This window comes from Danio rerio, chromosome 21 (assembly GCF_049306965.1).
Source record: "Danio rerio strain Tuebingen ecotype United States chromosome 21, GRCz12tu, whole genome shotgun sequence".
Classification (NCBI taxonomy): Eukaryota; Metazoa; Chordata; class Actinopteri; order Cypriniformes; family Danionidae; genus Danio; species Danio rerio.
Genome location: NC_133196.1, coordinates 7337501 through 7360456, shown reverse-complemented (window position 1 = coordinate 7360456; position 22956 = coordinate 7337501). Strand labels below are relative to the sequence as shown.

The 22956-nt window shown below is 33.0% G+C and overlaps 1 protein-coding gene across 5 annotated transcripts in view; it reads right to left on the bottom strand.

The window, feature by feature from the left end:
* slc4a4b (solute carrier family 4 member 4b) overlaps positions 1 to 22956 on the bottom strand; it is a 115380-nt gene that overhangs the window by 7790 nt on the left and 84634 nt on the right. For 2 of the 5 annotated variants that reach the window (XM_009295136.5, XM_685028.11), the window contains 12 exons: positions 22218 to 22486; positions 19866 to 19924; positions 19048 to 19236; positions 15817 to 15930; positions 13130 to 13291; positions 12515 to 12693; positions 9754 to 9826; positions 7381 to 7449; positions 5119 to 5226; positions 4720 to 4785; positions 1873 to 2034; positions 1663 to 1756 (listed from right to left, as the gene is read on the bottom strand). In XM_009295136.5, the coding sequence (XP_009293411.1) occupies positions 1663 to 1756; positions 1873 to 2034; positions 4720 to 4785; positions 5119 to 5226; positions 7381 to 7449; positions 9754 to 9826; positions 12515 to 12693; positions 13130 to 13291; positions 15817 to 15930; positions 19048 to 19236; positions 19866 to 19924; positions 22218 to 22486 (1544 nt within the window). Of the gene's footprint in view, positions 1 to 1662; positions 1757 to 1872; positions 2035 to 4719; positions 4786 to 5118; positions 5227 to 7380; positions 7450 to 9753; positions 9827 to 12510; positions 12694 to 13129; positions 13292 to 15816; positions 15931 to 19047; positions 19237 to 19865; positions 19925 to 22217; positions 22487 to 22956 lie in introns of those variants that run through there. The other 3 variants (XM_009295135.5, XM_005160996.6, XM_068215971.2) reach the window with 2 other exon arrangements.

The window sequence follows — 22956 nt, the reverse complement described above, 5'->3', positions numbered from 1 at the left end:
ATACATATATATATGAAAAAAACCTAACCTATGACAGAACAAACGAACGACAGAACACCGAGGGACAAATGCACATGAAAGCAAAATATAATTTAGCTGGTCAGGTTAATGCATAAATAAAACAATTATAAAGTAACGTTTTTGTATCACCAGAAAAATGCATTATCCCGACTACAGTGTTATTGTCAAATAATAGTTTGGGCACATTATTAAGAATATTATAGATTATAAATTGTGAATATCAATTAAACTCAATTTTTAATTACTGTGTTATTGGGTTATTGGTTAGCTAGTGCTTCTTCCAATGCACTAAGGTGTTCTAATATCTGTCCCCATGTTTATCAAACATCCGCAATTTGTCATTATTGATATATCTCAACCTCTCCAAAGCAAGCATGTTTACGATATCTCTACCCCACATACCAAATTTAGGTACAGATTCAGTCTTCCACATTCTTTAAATCACCCTTTTGGCAATTACCATACCAAATAACATGGCTTGTCTTTCATATTTATTAAGCATCTCTAAATTACTAAATATCCCAAGAACAGCTATAAGTGGACATGCTTTAAGATTTCTTTTGAGGGCTTTAGAAAAACATTCAAATATATTTTCCCAATATTCTTGTAATTTAGGACACAACCATATCAAGTGGGTTAGGGATCCTTCTGCTGTTTTACACCTATTACAGAGTGGAGATACCCAAGAGAAATCTTATGTAGTTTCTCCTTAGATAAGTGTAACCTATGCAGGGTTTTAAATTGAATTAAATGATGTCTTACGTTAATTGAGCATGCATGTATATTCTCAAGGCCTTCTTCCCAACTCTCTGAATCTATCTCTAACCCTAATTGTAGTAACAAACAGATATTTATTCAAGCATAAGTACACTGTAATACATGTATTTTTACAATAAGTACATTGTAACAAACTATTCATTCTTGTGTAAGTACATATTAGTTAAGGCCACTTAATATAAAGTGGGACCAAAAATACTTTAGTATTTATATATAATGCTTATTCCAAAATATTTCCCTTTACTATAAATTACTATAGCATTATAAATGTGTAACACCTGGTTTTATTGGGTTTTTTGTTTTAGCTGTTATATACTATAATTTACTATATTATTTACAGTGAATAACTGAACTGAACTATTCTGCCTCATATGTTTCATTGACAGTTTTATTGATCACTAAGATATGATTGACTTGGATTTAATTTGCTTCGATTTAAAAATGAAAACTGTAAAAATAGCTTAGAGGTCGCTAAACTACTTTTGCCATGTAGCTTCATGACGGTCCAGATGGAAACAGATGTGAGCCAATGTGAGGCAACAACACATTTTGGTTTCATCTGTGCTAGTTGTTTGGCGTCAGCTTGGTGTGTACTATCCCTAAGAAACCTTCACTTATTCCCAGCTGTATTCTTTGAAAATATTGCATGTGTCTTTTTTTTAAATGGTTATTTCTTTTATTATTTGAACTACTGCTGATGTCATGGAATGTCAAGTTATCTGTTTGTAAAATGTAATAAAAAAAAAAACATTGTCACGTAAATGAACAGACAAAAGTTTCCCGTTTTTGGCTGAAACCGCAGACGTGTTTCATTTACGTTCTCATCCACCACTGTGTGAAAGCCTGGCTTCTGTGTATACTCACGGTCTGAGGGTTTCTCCCTCAGCACTGCGTCCTGCTCCATGTCCTCCATCGAGATCTTTATACTGGGAATGGTCTCGATGGCTGGAAAATCCGACTGTGAACGCAGGTGTGGAGATTCATTCCGCTGAAGTTACTGAGACACTACACAAACGCAAACACACTGATACACACACACACACACACACGCACACATATAGACTCAAGACTCACATCATTCATGTCGCTGTCGATGCTGCCTTTCTTCTTCTTCTTCTTCTTCTCGTCCTCCTTCTTCTTCTTGTCTTTCTCCGGCATGACGTCATCCAGGTAACTGAGATCGTGCTGCGAGAACACATAATCCATGGCCTTTCTCACAGCCACCAGTGCGAGGATCTGGAAAAAATAAACACAATGACAGCAATATTTGAGTTTTTATACTGTGCATTAATAAATAATTCAATAGTTGTTATATTCTGGGTGTGCAAAATTTTCTGATAATTTAATGGACAGTGTTCTCATCTTCTGATGGCTACTTCCAGCAGGATAATGCACCATGTCAAAGTGCTAATCATCTCAGACTGGTTTATTGAACATGACAATGAGTTCACTGTACTCAAATGGCCTCCACAGTCATCAGTTCTCAATCAAATAGAGCACCATGGTGCAACTGCGTGATGCTTTCATGTCAATATGGAGCAAAATCTCTGAGGAATATTTCCAGCACCTTGTTGAATCTATGCCACAAAGGATTAAAGCAGTTCTGAAGGCAAAAGGGGGTCCAACGCGGTACAAGTAAGGTGTACTCAATAAAGTGGCTGGTGAGTGGGTTTATATATATATATATATATATATATATATATATATATATATATATATATATATATATATATATATATATATATATATATATATATATATATATATATATGAGCTGCTGCTGCGCTGTCGGTCATTGGGTAGTGGAGAGCATGAGACTGATTCCAGTGACGCTCCAGGGACAGATGAGTCTTCGCTGAGGCCAGCTTCCAGCCTCCATTGCTGAGACTGCAACTCTGCACAAGACTTTTGGCCAGCGGAGAAATTAAAATGGTCATGCCGAACTGAATCTGGTTCTCTCAAGGTTTTTTTTCTTCACTCTCTTATTGGTGAAGTTTTTTTCCCTCTCCACTGTCGCCACTAGCTTGCATGGTTCAGGATCTGTAAAGCTACGCATCGATGAATTTGCTCTTCAGTGTTTGAACTCTCAGTAATGATTTTAAAGCACACTGAACTGAGCTAAACTGAACTGAACTTAAACACTAAAAACTGAACTACCCTGACCCAGTTACTATGACCATTTATGTGAAGCTGCTTTGACACAATCTACATTGAAAAAGCGCTATACAAATAAAGCTGAATTGAATTGAATTGAATATATATATATATATATATATATATATATATATATATATATATATATATATATATATATATATATATAATTTATTTTAATTACTCAAGTTTTCTAACATTCTAAATATGATGTATTCCATTCAAATAATTTTAAGAAATTCATTTAATGATGAATTAATATGAAATAGTTGATTCAGTATGGATATAATAATAATATGCCAGGCCCGTAGCCAGCCTGGTGAACTGGGTGATTCTTTTTTCTTAAAAAGTTTACCTTTTTGCAGTTATACGCCTCAGTTTCTATTTAACTGAGATTTAAATACTGCATTTTAGTGACATTTTAAGCAGTACTTTTTTTTTTTTTTGCTGGATTAGCTAGTCAGATGTCATCACAACCACACTTTTTGATGTGCTAAAAATATTTGTAATATATAAAAAAAATATAAAAAAAATAGCAATAAAGAAAAATTAAAAACAAGACTAATTTTTAAAATACAAATTTATTACATCATATATCATTAGAAAAAAAAATGCAATCTGTTGAAGTTTTAAAGTAAAAAAAACTGTAGCCTAAAAACTGTCCCCAGTCGTAATTTGACCATTTCAATAATAAATAACGATTAAAACATAATAATAATAATAATAATAATAATAATAATAATAATAATAAAACAGTAATAATGAATTCTTCAGAATTGTTCTAGCCTCTTTGCTAAAGAAAATAGTACATTTAAAAATTCTTGGATATCAACAACAGCCAAAATATATTCAAATTAATTTAACATGGTCTGCTTCTGGTGCTTCACACCTTTTTATTGCTCATTTTTATTTCAGAAATAAGGTCCAAGATTTACAATAAAAGTTACCTGTAAAATGTTTTCTCAGTTTAAAAACAATACAGTAGTGAAAGAAGACTTCTCTTACATCAGATTACAGTCCCACCGAAGCAACAGCCAACATAGGATTCCATTTGGTCTTAAAGCCTTTTGCGATGCATTATTTTCATTATTCATGATGGCACAGCAGTCAAAATAGGACAAATGAGCTCATGTATGAGACAAATTCTAGACCTTCAGTGAGGGGTGGGTCTTCCAAACCACCCTGCCTCTACCCTTGCTTTTTTCGACCCACAGAGTTACTCAGTATGAGTGTCGCATCAAAGATTCAAATGTTACTACGCAGTGGGTTATGTCGCGTGACTCGCGTCACATTATTGTGGCTTTTTACAAAAAATAATTAAATGGACAAATTCTGGACCTTTACGGGCTACGGGCATGTATGCAATTATTTGGATCATAATTATTTTCACAGTAAAATGTTATTATTATTATAAATAATCTTACCATATTACTAATATGCAAGTTATGTTTATATACCATCAAAATCATCACTTTATTGTGGCTGGTGAGTGTATCTAATAATTTATGGCTTATATAGTCAGTCAATCAATCAATATTTTTTAGTTTACTAGTTGACAAACTATTTTTACTTCAATAAACTATTTGAGCTCAAACTGAACAAAATTAACTAAAACTTAAACAATATTGAAGTAAAAATAAAGATGTGTAAAAAATGTCTTTGATTTTATTACTTTATCAGGTCTTCATATATTATTCTATACGGTTTTGCTCTTGAATAAACGGAGATGGAAGGAGTTTTGTAAGTTTCTGCAGCTGAACTGCTCACCATGACAGGGAAGATGATGGCGGCTACTGTTGACTTGAGGATCCACAGCAGAGCCAAACACAGAACCTGTACACAAACACACACACATTTATAAAGATTACGCAGAACTACATCTGAAGACCACACACAAGTGCGCCCCCTCTCTATCACAAACACACAAACATTCATGAATAACACAGAGAACTACAGCATTAGACCACATACACACTCACTCTTTTAATTCAATTCAATAGTTGCTTTATTGGCATGACAAATGTTACAAATGTATTGCCAAAGCAGTTATAAAGTGTACATAAAAATAAAAGAACATGCATATATAATAAAACTCTAAACATCACATTATTATTCAATATATCACATCATTAATATTCACTCTCTCTCTTCTACTCACACACACACCTGTATGAAGGTGAAGAGGTGAACTCGTCTGAGTGGGACGTGTCTCAGGTAGATCAGATCCGGTTGGTGTTTTGCAGGCATCAGCAGGAGCTCCAGGCGATCCAAAAACTACACACACACACGCACACGCACAAAAGGTTTTATTCATAGGTTACTGTTCTCAAGAGGCAGACATCCTGTTGAAACAATTTTTTTTAAAAGATATATTTTTAAAAATAAATATAAAAATTTAAATAAAATTTGTATGTAAACTTAAACATTTAGTGTAATTTTTTCATTATTTTTAATGAATTTTATTACATTTATTTAGCGATGTGATAAGAAATCAAATGTATTTTGATTCAAAATAAGATTATTTTCATTTAGTACATACATTAATAAAATATCTTATAATTCTTAATATCTTAAAACATTAAATATCTTGCCTCAAAATAAATGAATACATTTTCAAAATATAAAATGACCGTATTTTTATTTAATTTATATAATATGCAATACTGTTTTATACGTTTTTCAATAAAATGTAGTTCTGTCTAGTTCTCGAATCTGATTGGCTGATAGCCGTGAGATATTAAAGTAATATCAGCACTCGTACAGCCTCTTCATCCTTGTGTATTACTCTGCCCTCACGGCAAGCAAAGGACTGAAGTTTGACAAATATTGCAGCTGTTGGACAACATAATGTGGTTTTGTGGCTTTTTTTTAGGCGAGAATGTAGTTGTGTACATTGCAACTATGCAGTTTATTTATGAGGGTAATGCCTGTTTTAAATATTTAGAATTTCTAAGATTCAGCATGCCGGCATCCATCAATCTGTCATACTGAGCAGAGCAAAGACGGTTGTTGTTCCGCCACAAGATGGCGACAGAGACCACATAAAAAGCCATTAGAGAAGAAAAACTCAGCGTATTTAAAAACTACAGCTGATCTAATCATTATAAAACAGGTAAGTGACATTCTAAGTCGATCTCTCTCTTTTGTATGTTGTAATTCTGTATTTGTACCATAGTAGTCTGGTACTGTTTAATTTGCTTTAGCTTTTAATGGGTTAATTATTGTGATCTCTCGATTGCAACAGAGAAATACTGGGAAATCTCTGTAGACTGATGGCATTTCATGCTGTTCAGCCTTATAACCTTAAAATGTGAGCAAAATCATAGTGAGCACAATAGTCATCCCTTTAGACATTACACTAGAGAATCATTCAAATGTTAGCTCTAAAGTGACGTTTGTAAAGTAGCAACGGTTTCTGCTGTTCTAGCGTGAGCTGCAGATGTGAATAATTGGTGGAAGAAAGTAGTATCTCATACAAAAGGATTTTTACACTCTCTGTTTGATTTTTTATTTTATACACACGATTATGCCGTCCAACTGTTGTATAAATCCAATATCACACTCGTTGCAGTGTGATATGGCTGTATATCGTCACTGGTGGGACACTAAGGCACTCGAATCCAGCCTCTTGTCAACGCACGTCTCCCACCAGTGCCAATATACAACCATATTGCACTGCTACTCGTATGATATTGCTCATAAATTTATTTATTTAATTAATTGATTTATTTTTTCAGAATTATTAGTTCTGATTTTTAAGAACAAACTCATTTAACCTTTTTTAATTTCCCAGAAAAACAAATAGAGAATCAAGCCTCAGTTTAGTGTAAATCCTTTTATAACTTATATAACCTCTATATTACACACAGTTCAACTTCCTATAATAGTTATATTATGTAGACACAACATTTTCTGAAATATCCGTTTGTTTACATTTACATTATTATTATTATTTTAATAAATTAAACATCATGTTGTCACAAAAAGTGTAAAATGTGGCTTAAAAATGATCAAATTTAAATATATATAAATTATATATACATTTGGGAAATATTTGAAAAAGAATAAAAGATTCAGGGGGCGAATAATTTTAACATCACCTATTAATATGCACAATTCATAACCTATAACACTAACTTATTAATTAAATACACTATTATGTAATTACAAATGGATTAAGGTTTATTCTTATTACAACAACACTCATTGTCATGCTCAAAAGTGTCCTTAAGTGCTCTGGGTTCAGCCAGGTGCACTATCCTGACCAAATCCTGACCACGCCTGATTTATCCCAACTTTCCTGAACTCAGATCAGGTGGTGGAGTGGGTTCGGGTTCCCAGGCTCTAGCGGAGATCAGGTCATCGGCAGGATTAGGGTCTCTTTCTACTGAACAGTAACGGGACACTCATTGAGCTGCATGAACTCACCTGAACCCCATTTAACGAGGCGACGCCCATGTAGAGGAACACACCATACAGCACCGGCATTGGAATGAACTGCGGAGATCAAAAACATGCTATTTAAACAACACTGATACACATTTATACACACATACAGAATCAAACATCATGAGAAGACAAAAAAACACACCCCAAAACCTGCTCAACAACAGATTTGTGCAATGCAAACAGATTATAGTCAAACAGAATTGTGTTTGTGACTAAAAGCACACAGGAATGAAAGACGCTTTCTAAGCTCACATCCTGGTATGAGCTCTTATCATTATAGTCATTATTATTGTCTTCATGAAGTATGTACAAAGCAAATGTCCAGCAGAGGGCAGTAACAGTACTAATCACTAAAAACACAATACATGCTGATATTTACTGTGCATTAGGGATTAAATAAAATAATATATAATAATAATAATATATTAAATTTAGTTTTCATTTTTTTATTTACATTAAAATATATTCTATTATAAATTTTCTACATAATAACATTAATAGTAGTAATAATAATAATAAATTATAATATTAATATTGTTTATTTAATTTTCAAAAAATAATTGTTATTCATATTAAAATATATTAAAATATATTATTAATTTTCTATATAATAATAATAAAAATATATTTCATTTAATTTTCAATTTATGTATTTACATATTAAACATATTTTATTATATTATCCATTTTCTATATAATAATAATAATAATAATAATATTGCTTATTTAATAAAAAACAAATGTTATTTCTATTAAAATAAACAAAAAATAATATGTTATTTTCTATATACTACTACTAATAATATATTTTATTTATTTTCTATTTTTTTATATTAAAATATATTTTATTATATTATTTTATATATATAGTATAATATTCTATATAATATAATTTTCTATATAATAATAATACTAATAATAATAATAATATTGATTATTTAATTTTAAAAAATGTTATTTATATTAAAATATATTAGATTATTAATTTTCTACATATATAATAATAACAAAAATATTAATATATTTCATTTAATAAATTTTTTTCTTTATATTAAATTAATTTTATTATTATTATATTTTATTATTCTTATTATCCATTTTATATATAATAATAATAATAATAATAATAATGATAATAACATTGTTTATTTAATTTTCAGAAAATAATTGTTATTTATATTTAAATATGTTAGATTATTAAGTTTCTATATAATAAAACTAATAATATTATATTTCATTCAATTTAAAAAATGTTTTATTTATATTAAATTACATTTTATTATATTATAATTTTTTTATATAATAATAAAAAATATATAAATATTTATTAAATGTTAAAAAAAATTATGTTTAAATATACTATATTATATGTAATATAACTAACAATAAAATGTTAGTTATATCAAAATATATTATATTATAAAAGGTTATAAGTACATAGATTAATAAAACACCACACCGAAGTATAAATAGTTTAAAACTACTGTATAAAGTTAATTTCTATTCTATTATTCAGTATTTCAGTATTCTAAGTATTTAGGTTAATAAACCACAACGACATCAATTATACATTTATATAAAGAAAACTATTTGAAACTATATAAAAAACTATAGTTGTTTTTAAAAAGCAAACTTAGCAGAATTTTTTATCATAATGCATGCAATATCATAAAACCATGACATAATAAGACATTAATTTGAAGAACATTAAACTATGTGGTATCACAAACCATACACTGATTATATGACAATATATTGTCTCTCCATTGCAATCTTTCTATTCTAACCAATAAAAAAAATAATAATACAAAATTAGGTTAATAAATTGACATTATTTACAACGTTAACAATGTTATAATACTGTGTGCATGCAAATACATTATAAGCGTTATATAAAAAGTACAGTGATCATTTCTAGTGTTTTACAAGTTCTGATATACAAGAATAAACTCGTTTAACCTTTTTTATTTTGTCCAGAAAACAATTAGAGAAAACAAGACTTAGCTTTGTGTAAATCAGCACTTGTATAACCTCTATATTTCACCCACTTCAGCAAATATAACTAGAACTCCTTAAAATATCCTAAGTTATATTATGTAGACACAATGAATATTTTCTGAAATATCTGTTTGTTGATATTATAGCTTGACTCGTGATTGACTTTCTAATATTACGAGCCACAGTGATGACTCATTCATATTTGTAGTTGGTTTTCCCAGAAAAACACGAAACTGATATGTGTATATTTGCTTAAAAAAGTGTGTTTTGTCAACTTTTAGTGGCAAACATGACCTCTTGTACAGTAAAATCATCTGGTTTCTCTTTAACACATGGAGATTGATAAGTATAAACCTTCAGAACGGGGGCCATGAAGACGGAGAGACCGGTCAGAATAAACACCATTATTCCTGTGACTCTCTGCTCCCTGCAGGAGAAACACAACACAAAACTATCAGCAACATCTACTCAACATAAAAACACCACAGAGCAACTTGTGACAGTGATCAACTCTTATATCAGATGTCTTGTTTGAGATATTGAAGCATTTTTAGAGTAATAGCATCTGCTGATAACTGTCTGGTTGACCAATAAAACAAAACCTTTAGTTCATCCAAGTGTACATTTCACAGACAGATTTATCAATGAATGACACAATACTTAACCTAATCTAAACAAAGCCCTAACCATTTTATTGACACATTATATGGCTACAACACAAAAATTCAACATATATATATATATAACAGTTCTGTCTGGATCTCGAGTCTGATTGGCTGATAGCCGTGATATATTTAAGTAATATTAGCATCCGTACAGCCTCTTTACCCTTTGTGTATTACTCTGCCCACATACAGCCAGCAACAAGCAGAGACACTATATTTTGACAAATATTACTGCTGTTAGACAACCAAATATAATTTTGAAGCTTTTTAGTCGAGAATGTAGATGTTTAGATTGAAACTATGCAGTTTATTTGCAAAAATAGTGTCTATTTTAAAATATTTACAATTTCTAAGAGCTCGGCGGCGGCGGATGAAGTTGTCTATTCACAAGATGGCGTCAGAACCGCATAATAAGCCCTTGCTCAGTGTGTTTTTTTCAGCACGAATAAAAAGCTGAAAAAACGGAAGCCTAGTGGTTTTTAAGGTGGACCGGATAGAGTCAATAAGAAGCTGCAAATAAGAAGCTGGATTCAGCCTTGTCCCTCCTTATCGCAAACACAACAGCAGTCTGGTGAGAAATCCCTGTAGTCCGATGGCATTTGATGTCACGTTTAGCTTTATAATCTTAAAATGTGCGCAAAATTTGCTGTTTTGTCATCACCTCAAGGGGGTCACACACCAGAAGTGCTATAGAGAATCATTTAAACACTAGCTTTAAAGTGACGTTGATGAATTAGTAACGGCTTCTTCTGTTCTGATGTCAGCTTATTTTAAAATAAAAAAAATTTCTCACTCTGCATTGTAAAACACCACTTGCCAAAAATCTGTTCTACATATTTATTTACAATAAAAACAACATGATTATTTAGTTATTTCTTGTAAGTACAGAAAAATAATGTAAAATTCGATGCACAGTGATTCAAAGAGGTCACATTTTGTCATTTTTTTACCAGAGGTAAAGAGTGTTAATGTGTGTCTTTTTAAATGAAAATGAGCTGTTGTGCCTATTTCTAAAAGAGGACGGAGCCTTTACAGACTGTGCCTCAGCAAAGAGCATAGAATCACCAAGAGGCGACACTCTAGTGTTATTTAGGAAACAGCCACTAGATGGCGCGGTGGCCATTTTAGAATGAAAACTCCAATAGAACAACATCATATTATAAGTCTGTCAAATAAACTATTAAAAGTGCTGATGATTGTGATAATAAGTCTTTCAGGTTGTATCTCAGCTTTAATGCGCTTTTAAATAAATAAATAAAAAAACAACGCAGCTGCTTGCCATCGCGACAGTAATGAGATCCAATGGACGGCCGATCGCTTTCACTCCAAAATGGCGGAATCCAGGGCTGTTGCTGGGCGCTGCTGTTGTAATGGAACGTTCTATTGAGTGTCGCCTCTTGGTCATTCTAAACTCTTTGGCCTCAGTTACTCTTGCAGGAATAAACAACACATCCATGTTTCTTAAGCCTTGTCAGTTTAAGGTACAAAATGAAACTAAAACTAACCATATTGATTTTGTTAGCTCACACTGCTAGTCTTGTGGTGAACAATTCATCTGTGCATGCCAATAAACAAAAATTAATTGTTACTCCCCTTGCAATTTAAAACTGAAATCAGAAAATGCACTTCCTGTTTGTTTTCAGTTTAAAGCTGCGTCCCAAATCGCATACTTATGCACTATTCTACGCCATTTTGTGGTATAAATAGTGTAAGTAGTGTGTTCACACTGAAAACTCTTAAAATAATAAGTGCACTTTAATTACCCGGATGATGCACTCATTCAGCCGCTAAAATGAAGTGTGTAATGATGGACACTTCACGCACTCAACAACCGCAGGTTTGCTTACGTAGCGGAAGGGGCGGAGCTATCGGACGCACATGTTGGATAACTTTATTTATTTTGGATGGAGAAAGCAAAATTCTCCTACGAGAGTGATTATAGCGCCTCCCGATGGTGAATGCGGCAATAATCACGGCAGGTATTATTTGATAATTCGGTCGTTTATTTCACTAATTTGGCAACCGTCAAACGTCATCAGGGAAACGGTTTGAATTTCCATTTAGTAAAAAAACATTAGTGTGCCATTTGGGACAACACTACATACATGTACTATCCTGTTGAGTGTGTAAGTGCATAAGTACATAGTGCATGAGTGCATAGTGTATAGTGTGCCATTTGGGACGCAGCTTAATTCTCAGACGACGTCAGTTTGAGGTATTGGGTGTGGCTAACATACCTAACCACGCCCCTCCAACAGTCAGTTTTGACAACAAACAGAAATGGTGAGCGGGAGGAGTCTGTTAGGTTATAACTCTCCCCAAACCCTTTTCCCGATGTTTCTGAATGAAACGCCTACTTCACTACATCCAATCAGCTCGCAGTAAAAAAAAAACAAGCCACGCCCACTGCTTTCTTAGTTAATTTTCCATTTTTTGCTACAAACTCTCACCGGACTCCTAGAAACTTGGGCTGTTCTCCAGGAGCGGACGTCTCGGTCTCCATCTTGAGCGAGTCGATGTGGGCGATGGAGATCACAGTCGCTGCGACATACCATGGTAAACCCAAGAACGAACACACAACCAGGAGAATCGACACCCAGAACAGGTCCAGATGATACCCGGCTCCTTTCTGCAGTCCAACAAGAAAAATAACATCTGTTAGATATTTGAAATGTAGTTCTCCATATGGTTTTGCCTTTATAGCAATGTATTGAAACAGCTTTCTGAATGAGAACAAATGTAGGGTGGGGCTTGATTTTGTATGTAGCAGTTAGATTAGATGGTTGTGGTTTGTTGTTGGCCTGAAGTATTTCTTACAAACTGCAAATAAGATGAATTGTGAAATGAAAATTGCACAGATTAATTATTCATAAAAAACATTGTAATATTGTAAAGAAAAGTAAGAATGGTTCATGTCATGATTTCACGGTGACTTTGAACACCAGTGATAGGAGTCAGGCAATAGCAGTGGTTTGCGTGCAGCAGGTAGTTGTAATCCTCTTCCTGTTTAATCCCTGATAATATTCACTCCGGGGAATTTGTGTGTATTTTTTTTAAGCTCAAACCTTGAGCTTGTGCTCTTTGCGGTTGACGATGACGGCTGTGATCTGCTGGTCCATGAAGATGAGGATGGTGACCAGCAAAGCGGGCAAGAAAGACGCCAGATAAACCCACCAAGGGTTTCCTCCAAACGGGGCCACAAACCAGCCTCGATGCGGACTCGTCGGCTGTTTAGAGTAACACATGAATTAAAAATACAGGAGAATAAGAAGCTAAAAACATAATCTGATCTCCATCATGTGAGGATAACCACCAACTATTATACATTTCACCGTAGATACACATTTTTTATTGATTATAAACACACAACTTGAGATTTTATTAGAAAACTATGTACATTGTTTTACCTTATTAATTGATAACAATACACAAGACACATATATTATATCTACTCAAATTCTATCTACAAAATTATTAATAAATATGGTGAAGCAATGTACATATATAATACACAAAGATATAAAAAAAAATTTATAACTTGCAAATGTATGTAAATATTGCATTTACACAAAAACATTAATTTATTTACACGTAATTACATTACACACACTAAATATGATATCTAAACATTTATAAAAAATCTGTGTGGTATCAGACATTAGAAATGTTCAGTGTAAAAAAGAAAACAACTTAAAATACATAAATATAAAGAATTTAGAAATTTTATTCTTCTTACCTCAATGACTGAAATTTATTTACTTACTTATAAACAAATATATTATAATAATTTATTTATTTACTTATAAACATAAATGTATTATTATTATAATGTATTTATTTATTTATTTATAAACAAATATATTCTCATAATTTATTTATTTACTTATAAACATAAATGTATTTTTATAATTTATTTATTTATTTATTTATTTATAAACAAATATATTTTCATAATTTATTTATTTATAAAAATAAATGTATTATTATAATTTTTCAGTTATTTATATTTATTTATTTATTTACTTATAAACAAATATATTATCATAATTTTTTATTTACTTACAAACAAATATATTATCATAACTTTTGTATTTACTTACAAACATAAATGTACTATAATAATTTATTCAGTTATTTATTTCTTTATTCACTAAAAACATAAATGTATTAAAAGAATTTATATATTTTTATATACTTATAAACATAAATGTATTATTATTATTATTATTATTTATTGTTTTCTAAACACAAATGTATTATTATAATTAATTAATTAATTACTTTATTTATTTATAAACAAATGTATTTGTTTAATTCATTTATTTATAAATATAATTGTATTTTTATAATTTATTTATTTACTTATTTTTTTATTTACTTATTTATTTACTTATAAACATAAATTTATTATTATAATTTATTTATTTATTATTTATTCATTCATTTTTATTTAAAACCACATCTTACATTTTCTTGATTTAAATTTTATAAATATAATTTTTATTTATATTCTATAAGCATGAGTTTATACTGTATGTGTGCATATGTAAAAATAAATTAACAATCCAGTGAAATTTGTATAATTTTTCAGATATTTTCTAATATATTTCAAATATTTATATAAGTGCAGTTTAACAAAGAGATTTCTTTTCAACACATTTTTAAACATAATTGGTTTAATAATTAATTTTGAATAACTAATTGATTTTGTATTGATATTAAAGTGCAATTTATAGGCTTAATTATTTCTGTTCTGTAGCCAATCTAAACAATAATAATACATTCTTAAGGGAGTCAATAATTTTGATCTTAGCATTTAATTTAATTTATTCCAGCCAAACTAAAAGAAATAAGACTTTCTCCAGTAGAAAAATATAAAAGGAAATGCTATAAAATCTGTTAAACATCAGCTGTGAAATATTTGAAAAATAATACAAATAAGGAATATAGTCACTGGCCACTTTATTAGGTACACCTGTCCAAGAGCTTGTTAACGCAAAAATCAAATGGCAAAAACCCAATGCATTTAGGCATGTAGACACAGTCAAGACAGTCAAAAATTCAAACCAACAGTCAAAGTTCAAACCGAGCCTCAGAATGGGGAAGAAAGATGATTTAAGTGACTTTGAACGTGGCATGGTTGTTCTCTGAGGAATATTTCCAGTCCCTTGTTGAATCTATGCCACAAAGTATTAAAGCAGTTCTGAAGGCAAAAGGGGGTCCAACCCAGTACTAGTAGGGTGTACCTAATAAAGTGGCCGGTGAGTGTATATAGTAATATATATAATAAATTACATATATAGTTTTTGTGTTTATAATAATCATAACATCCATCAGCAAACATTACATAATATCCAAACAACAAACATTACAAAATTCACGTTCATTACAGCGCAAACACACATTCAGACAGAAATATGAGCATCATAATTACTTTTTCAGCTCTGTTCTCTATTGATCTGTTCTGCTTTACATCGTCTGCTCTGCTTAGTTAATGTTTCTAATGAAAGACGCTATAAAGTGGACGTTGTATTGATTCAGCTCTATGTAAACGGAGCTTCTGCTGGAACAATACAAGCACACACTCGTACAGGACACACACTTGTGTCTAATGTTTGTTTCTCACACACATTCACACACTTGAATTAGAGGTTTGGAGTGCTTTGAAGGTATAATATTCCACTAATAAAGGATTACAGTAACACAGAGGGTCCTCACACAGAGATTAAAGTCTTTCAGCACAAATACACACCTTGAATTCACTCGGCACGATGAGTTTGGGTGTATCAACGCCGACCAGAGCGTCCACACCGCAGAAGATCAGAATGGCCAGAATAATGGCGAAATCACTGATCAGCTTGCGGACCTGCAGGCATAGAAACAACCCTTTACTATAGGATTCATACGGGTGCATACGGTAGACAAATTATGATTTAACAAGAATATTATTGAAGTTCCTGTAAGTTCATTATTTAAGCTCAAACATCATGAAAAACATAATATAGTCATTTAAAGTAAATACTATGGTCTTTTTGAACAATACTACAGTAAAGAGTGTTATACTGTATTACAGTATTTATAACTCTTTATTGATAGAACCTACCACATATAGTAGTATTGACTATAGTGAACTGGAATAGCGTAATAAACTTTGTATACTTTAGTTTTTACTACAGTAAACATAAGTGTAAATAAGTGTATTGTAGTATAATATAGCCAATTGTCCAGAAAATTGCAGTTTTGAGTCATTTTTTGATATTACTACAGTTGTTGTGTTACCATATCAACTCTAGAATCTAAAAACTCTAGAATCACCATATGTGTGTTTTAAGTGTTTGTGCCTTTTTTAAGTGTGTGTTTGTGTGGTGTCTATATATATATATATATATATATATATATATATATATATATATATATATATATATATATATATATATATATATATATATATATGTATATATATGTATATATATGTATATATATGTATATATATGTATATATATGTATATATATATATTTTTTTTTTAATTGTTAACTTATTTTATTTTTTATGTATCTTTTTATTTTATTTTTAAAATCTTTTGTTTTATTTCATTTTCATTTTTATTCATCATTTTATTTATTTTTTTTAGTTAATTTAATTTAATTTTATTTAATGTAATTTATGCTTTTATTAAAAAGTTTACATTTAATTTATTTTAATTATCTTTTAAAAGTATTTTTCATTTATTTAATTTTGTTTTAACTTAATTTAACTTATTTTAATTTTGTATTTATTTTTTATTTTATTTTAAACATATTTTTATTTTAATTTAATTTAATACTAAATTATATTTATCTTTTAAAAATATTTTTTTATTTTAGCTTATTCAACTTTTTATTTTTTTTAAATAATTTTTATTTTATTAAAAAAATTATTAATCTTTTTATTTTATTTTTAAATATTTTTAATTCAATGTAACTTAATTTTTTATTTACTTTTTATTCATTCATCATTCATTCATCTTCTGCCGCTTTTCCCGGGCCGGTTTTTTTTATTTAATTTAATTTGATTTGATTTGATTTGATTTGATTTGATTTGATTTGATTTGATTTAATTTAATTTAATTTTATTTTATTATTTATATAAATAAATAATTTAAATAAATGATTTCATTTCATTTATTTAATTTTATTTTACAAGCTGCTCAGTAGTAAACAGCTTTTGTTAAATGCAATACTCGATAATAATAACTCAAACTCATCACTGATCGTCAACTCCAGGTTGATCGTCAACAGCAGAACTGAAAGTGAAAGCTGTAATCTTTTTAGCTGTAATCTCTCATTAGTGCAGATTAATGGAGGCTTAATGAGTGCAGATTGCTAATATGCTTCAGCATTTTTGTAAGGATCAGGGATGGACAATTTTCCATCACAGCTGCCAAAGCAAAAGACCACTTTAATGCAGAAGCAATGACTTTCAGATTGCAGTCTAAACCATAGTGTATGTGTGTGTGTGTATGTGTGTGTGTGTATGTGTGTGTGTGTTTTGCTCTATTCCTGTGAGGATGAGAGTCCTCATGAGTCTTGTATGAGACAGTGAAGCTCCTCATTAAGTGTCCTGGAGACGTGTGTGTGTGTGTGTGTGTGTATGTATGTGTGTGTTTGTGGATGTGTGCGCATTGTGTTTGTTTTTATGTGAGTGCGCTGGTGACGTGTGTGTGTGTGTGTGTCTATATGTGAGTGCCCTTGTGATGTGTAGCATCTGGATATTTGTGTTTGTGTGTGTGTGTGTGTGTGTGTGTGTGTGTGTTTGTTCATGTGTGGAATTTGTGTGTAAAAGCATGCACATGTGTGAGGTTTGTATTTCTGTATGTATGTGTGTGTATGTGTTTGTATGTGTGTACAATATGTGTAATGTCAGTTTGTATGTAAGTGTGTGTTTGTGTGGTATGTACATACAGTATGTGTGTAAGTGTGTGTGGTGTGTACTGTATGTATGAAAGCATGTTTGTGTATGTGTGAGAATGTGTGTTTGTGTGGAGTGAGTGTTTGTACGTGTGTGTGCTTGCAATAAGTATGTACAGTATGTGTGTGTGTTTTAAGTGTATGTGTCTGTTTATGTGTGTGTGGTGTCTATGTATGTACAGTGTGTGAGTTTACATGTCTAAGTGGGCACGTGTGAGAATGTCTGTGTGTGTGTGTTTGTGTGTGTGTGTATGTGTATTTTTGTGTGAGCGTGTGTGTTTTTGTGTTTGTATGTGTGAGTGTCTGTGTATATGTGTTTGAGAGTGTGTTTGTGCGTGTTTGTAGTGTGGTGTGTATGTACAGTATGTTTGAGTATGTGTTTGTGTGGTGTCTATGTATGTAGTGTGTGTGTCCATTTGTGTGTATAAGTGCGTGCATGTGTGATTGTGTGATTGTGTGTGTGTGTGTGTGTGCATTTGCTTGTATAAGTGTGTGCATGTGTGCCCGCGTGTGTGTGTGAGTGAATGTGTATTAGTGTGTGTTTGTGTGTGTATGTGTGAGAGTGTGTGTTTGTGGTGGGGTTGTGTATGTACAGTATGTTTGAGTGTGTGTGTAGTGTCTTTGTATGTATAGTGTGTATGTGTATATTTGTGCATTTGCGTGTATAGGTGAATGCATGTGTATAAGTGTGTGCATGTGTGCGCATGTGTGTGCATGTGTGTGCAAGCATGTGTGTTTATGTGTATAAGTGCGTGCATGTGTGCCCGCGTGTGTGTGTGTGTGTGTGTGTGAGTGAATGTGTGTGTGTTTGTGTGTGTATGTGTGAGAGTGTGTGTTTGTGGTGGGGTTGTGTAAGTATGTACAGTATGTTTGAGTGTGTGTGTGTAGTGTCTTTGTGTGTATAGTGTGTATGTGTATATTTGTGAATTTGCGTGTATAGGTGAGTGCATGTGTATAAGTGTGTGCATGTGTGTGCAAGCATGTGTGTTTATGTGTATAAGTGTGTGCATGTGTGCGCGCGTGTGTGTGTGTGTACCGTAGTGGGAAAGAATCTGCTGGTCTTGAACTTCTTGAGCCCCATGGAGCAGGCGTATGTGCCGAAGAACAGGATGAAAGACATGAGTGTGATGTCTGGGACGAAGTCACACGTCGCTCCCACCAGCTGACCCCCCCATTCCTGACACTCAGAGCGGGACAGAGACGCCCACGTCGCATTCAGGTGATGCTGCACACACGCACAAGCACACGCACGCACACACACAAATATATCATTTTCAATTGTAATAGTCAATGCAATTTATGGTCAATAGTATCTGAACTGAATTTGTGCAGTAACTCGTCAATAATGGGAGTTTAAGGGGCTGTTCACATATCACGTCTAAAAGCGTGTGGTAAGCTCATCACTTCCTTCACTATTTTCAATGTGCTTTCTGCTGGCACTCCTTGGTTTAAGGCAGCCATCAGCCATTTTCTTAGAGGATGACAAACTGACAAACCATTGCTGCAGCTCTGATACAAGTTTATCAATGGAGAAATTTAAAAAGCACTGCAGTGTTTGTTGTTCTGTGTTCATCTGAAATAATTAGTCTACTTAAATGTGTAAAGTATGAAGCTGATTGGTCAGTTCTTGTCACATGACTCGCGGTGGGTTAGCAGCATTCGGAAAAGTTGAGATGTTTTCATCTAGGGACGCCTGGAAAAAGCGAGCGCGGTGTGCAAGCGTGTGTTGCTCACAACATGCACTAACAAGCTCTAATTGAAATAATAAACTTGTGCGCACAAAAGATGCAATATGTGAACGGTCCTTCACTCATATGTGAGTGCTGATGCATTGTAGGTAGCTTAATGGTTCACCTGTCCAGTGTTGTTCATCAAGGCTTCCATTTTCTCCAAGTACAGGGCTGAAACGTTCCCTTTTGAAAGAAAAGATTAATGTTTATGATGTTTTAATGTTTTTTTTTGTTGATTTAAGGTTTTCTCTGAAATAAAATATTAATTACAACATTATGAAAATATAAACATGTTATAATACACAGCTATACACGTCATTAAACAAAGTAACTTTTTTCATCACAAATATGAAGATTAAACTGTTACTATTAATACATTAATATAATAATACTGATAACAAACCCCTTATAAAAGGGATTTTTGCATAATAGGTCCTGTTTTATATATATATATATATATATATATATATATATATATATATATATATATATATATATATATATATATATATATATATGGATCCATGCTTTCATGTTGTTGACACTAAATTCTGACCCGACCATCCGAATGTTGCAGCAGAAATTAAGATTCATCAGACCAGGCAACATTTTTCCCAATCTTAAATAGTACAATTTTGTTGAGCCTGTGTGCATTGTGGACTCAGTTTCCTGTTCTTAGCTGACAGGAGTGGCACCCGGTGTGTCTTCTGCTGCTGTAGCCCATCCGTCTCAAGGTTGGATGTGTTGTGTGTTCAGAGATGCTCTTCTGCAGACCTCGGTTGAACCGAGTGGTTATTTGAGTTACTGTTGTCTTTCTATCAGCTGGAACCAGTCTGGCCATTCTTCTTTGACCTCTGGCATCAACAAGGCATTTGCGCCCACAGAACTGCCGCTCACTGGATATTTTCTCTTTTTCAGACCATTCTCTGTAAACCCTAGAGATGGTTGTGCGTGGTTGTGCCCCTGGGGGCTGGCTGCAGTACAAGTCATAAAGCCCGCCTCCTCCGTGTTAATGAAGGAGACTTGAGCCCAAATAAAAAAAATTATTTCACTTGCAATAAACTGTCCCGAAAGATGGTTCTGGTCGATTAAGGCACTGGTTATTGTGCTGAAATAGGTGCAGATCTTCATTTTTGTAAACAGTTTGTTTTTAGCAGTAATTTAATGCTGGGCGTGTCATCGTGATTGACAGCTGTGATTGACAGTTTCTCAAAGCAGCGCGTCTGAGCTTCGGCAGGAGACTGAAGTGTTTTTATTCGATTTCTGTGTTATTTTACCATGACAAAATGAGTTCAGCAGTAAACTACAGTTTCTGACATACATGATCCTGGTGGAACACTGTTTATTCGCTAAGGTCAGGGCTTTTTTCGGGCTTTATTAGTTTGCTGATACACGCCTAACCACCCAGATAGCAAAACACACTCAAGCCAGTTCCGGCTAGAGATTTACCCCTCAGAGCTCAGACTGACTACCTCTGCTGGACCTACTCCGGATGCCTGGACTCACTGCCCGATTCCAGCCCAAGTCAATCGAGCCAGATGCGGCGGCCGAGCGAGCCGGCGCTGCCGCATGCGAGCCGGAATCAGCCCGCGACGTCGCGAGTAGGTTATGCGCTGCGGCCCGGAGCTGGCGTGATTGAATATATAAAACCCTCATATTTGTTAACGTTATTACATCCATTTGTGTTGATATGACCGCAAACGCATGCTGAGAAGTTCGGGGGCGTGGTTGATTTTACATAAAGCGTTTGGTTGGAAGCTCGACTCCGCTCATTTTCGCGGCTCCTCCTCTGGCTCCATCAGACAATCCTTCTGCGCATGTCAAGGCTCCAATTTCAGCAGTCTTTTGCGACAGTTTGTGCCCGTCAAGCAGGCGTTTTGCCCTCAAGGCGTTCAATGGGAAAAGGGGCTGTCGCGTCGTCCATATTTTTTACAGTCATTGGTTTAAACACAGTTGTGTGGAACAGTCTTTGAATATGACAGCTTTTAATAGTAAAAATGTATTAATGTAATTTTTTATAATCACACTTGATCAACACTAACAAAAACACTTTGATTGCATTCATCATTCAACATACGTGTCATCAGAGGGGAAAAGCCCCGCCCATTAGTGACCATCTCTCTTTCACTAACATAGGACATTAGTCTTGTTTTTGAATCTGCACTATGCTGATACGTATGCATTTGTAGCTCCGCCCTCTTTTGAAAAGAGCACAATCTCATTTGAATTTAAAGTGACAGTCACCAAAACTGCACAGCAAAGCCTAAAAGGGACCGTTTCAAAGATTTATAAAACATTATCTGTGGGGTACTTTAAGCTGAAACTTCACACACACACACTTTAGGGACATTAAAACTTATCTTACATCTTGTAAAAATGGACATCATTAGTCATCATTAATAATGTAGAATTGTATTTTAATATAAATTAATAATGCAAATTTAAAAAACAGAGTATATTGTGGTGTTTTCCTCACCTTCTGGAGGTGTGCAGTGGCAGCCATACTGGGTGACCAGCTCCAGGTCGTAGCCGGAGTTGATGGGGTTATGATGAGCCAGTTTGAGCATCTTCTTGAAGGCGTCATAGATGAAGATGAAGCTGATGAGCGCAGAAAAACCTTCCTCTGTGAAGCGCGTGAAATACTGCACCAGGAAACTGGCATCGGTCGCCACCAGAACCAGACACATAAAGCCAGACCACAGGCCGATCCACAGCCGGAACTCCAGATAGTCAAAAGCATTTTCCCTGAAACATCAAACACACACTGGTTCAAACTTCGGCTGGGCCAATTGGCATTTCCGTGTGGAGTTTGCTTGTTCTTCCTGTGTTGCTGTGGTTTTTCTTTGGGTGCTCCGGTTTCCCCCACACACCATTGACATGTGGTATAGGTGAATTGGGTAAGCTAAAAATGGACTGTAGTGTACGAGTGTGTGTGAATGAGAGTGTATGGATGTTTCGCAGTGATGGGTTGCAGCTGGAAGGGCATCCACTGCGTAAAACATATGCTGGATAAGTTGGTGGTTCATTTCACTGTGGTGACCCCAGATTAATAAAGTGACTAAGCCGAAAAGAAAATGAATGAATGAATGAATGATGCCAGATTTCCATGTGTTTGCTGTAGTCATGTCATGTGCGTGTTTGTTGTTTTGAAATAAAATAAAATAAAATAAAGGGAGTAAAATTCATTTTTTTAAATAACTGAAATTAAATAATAA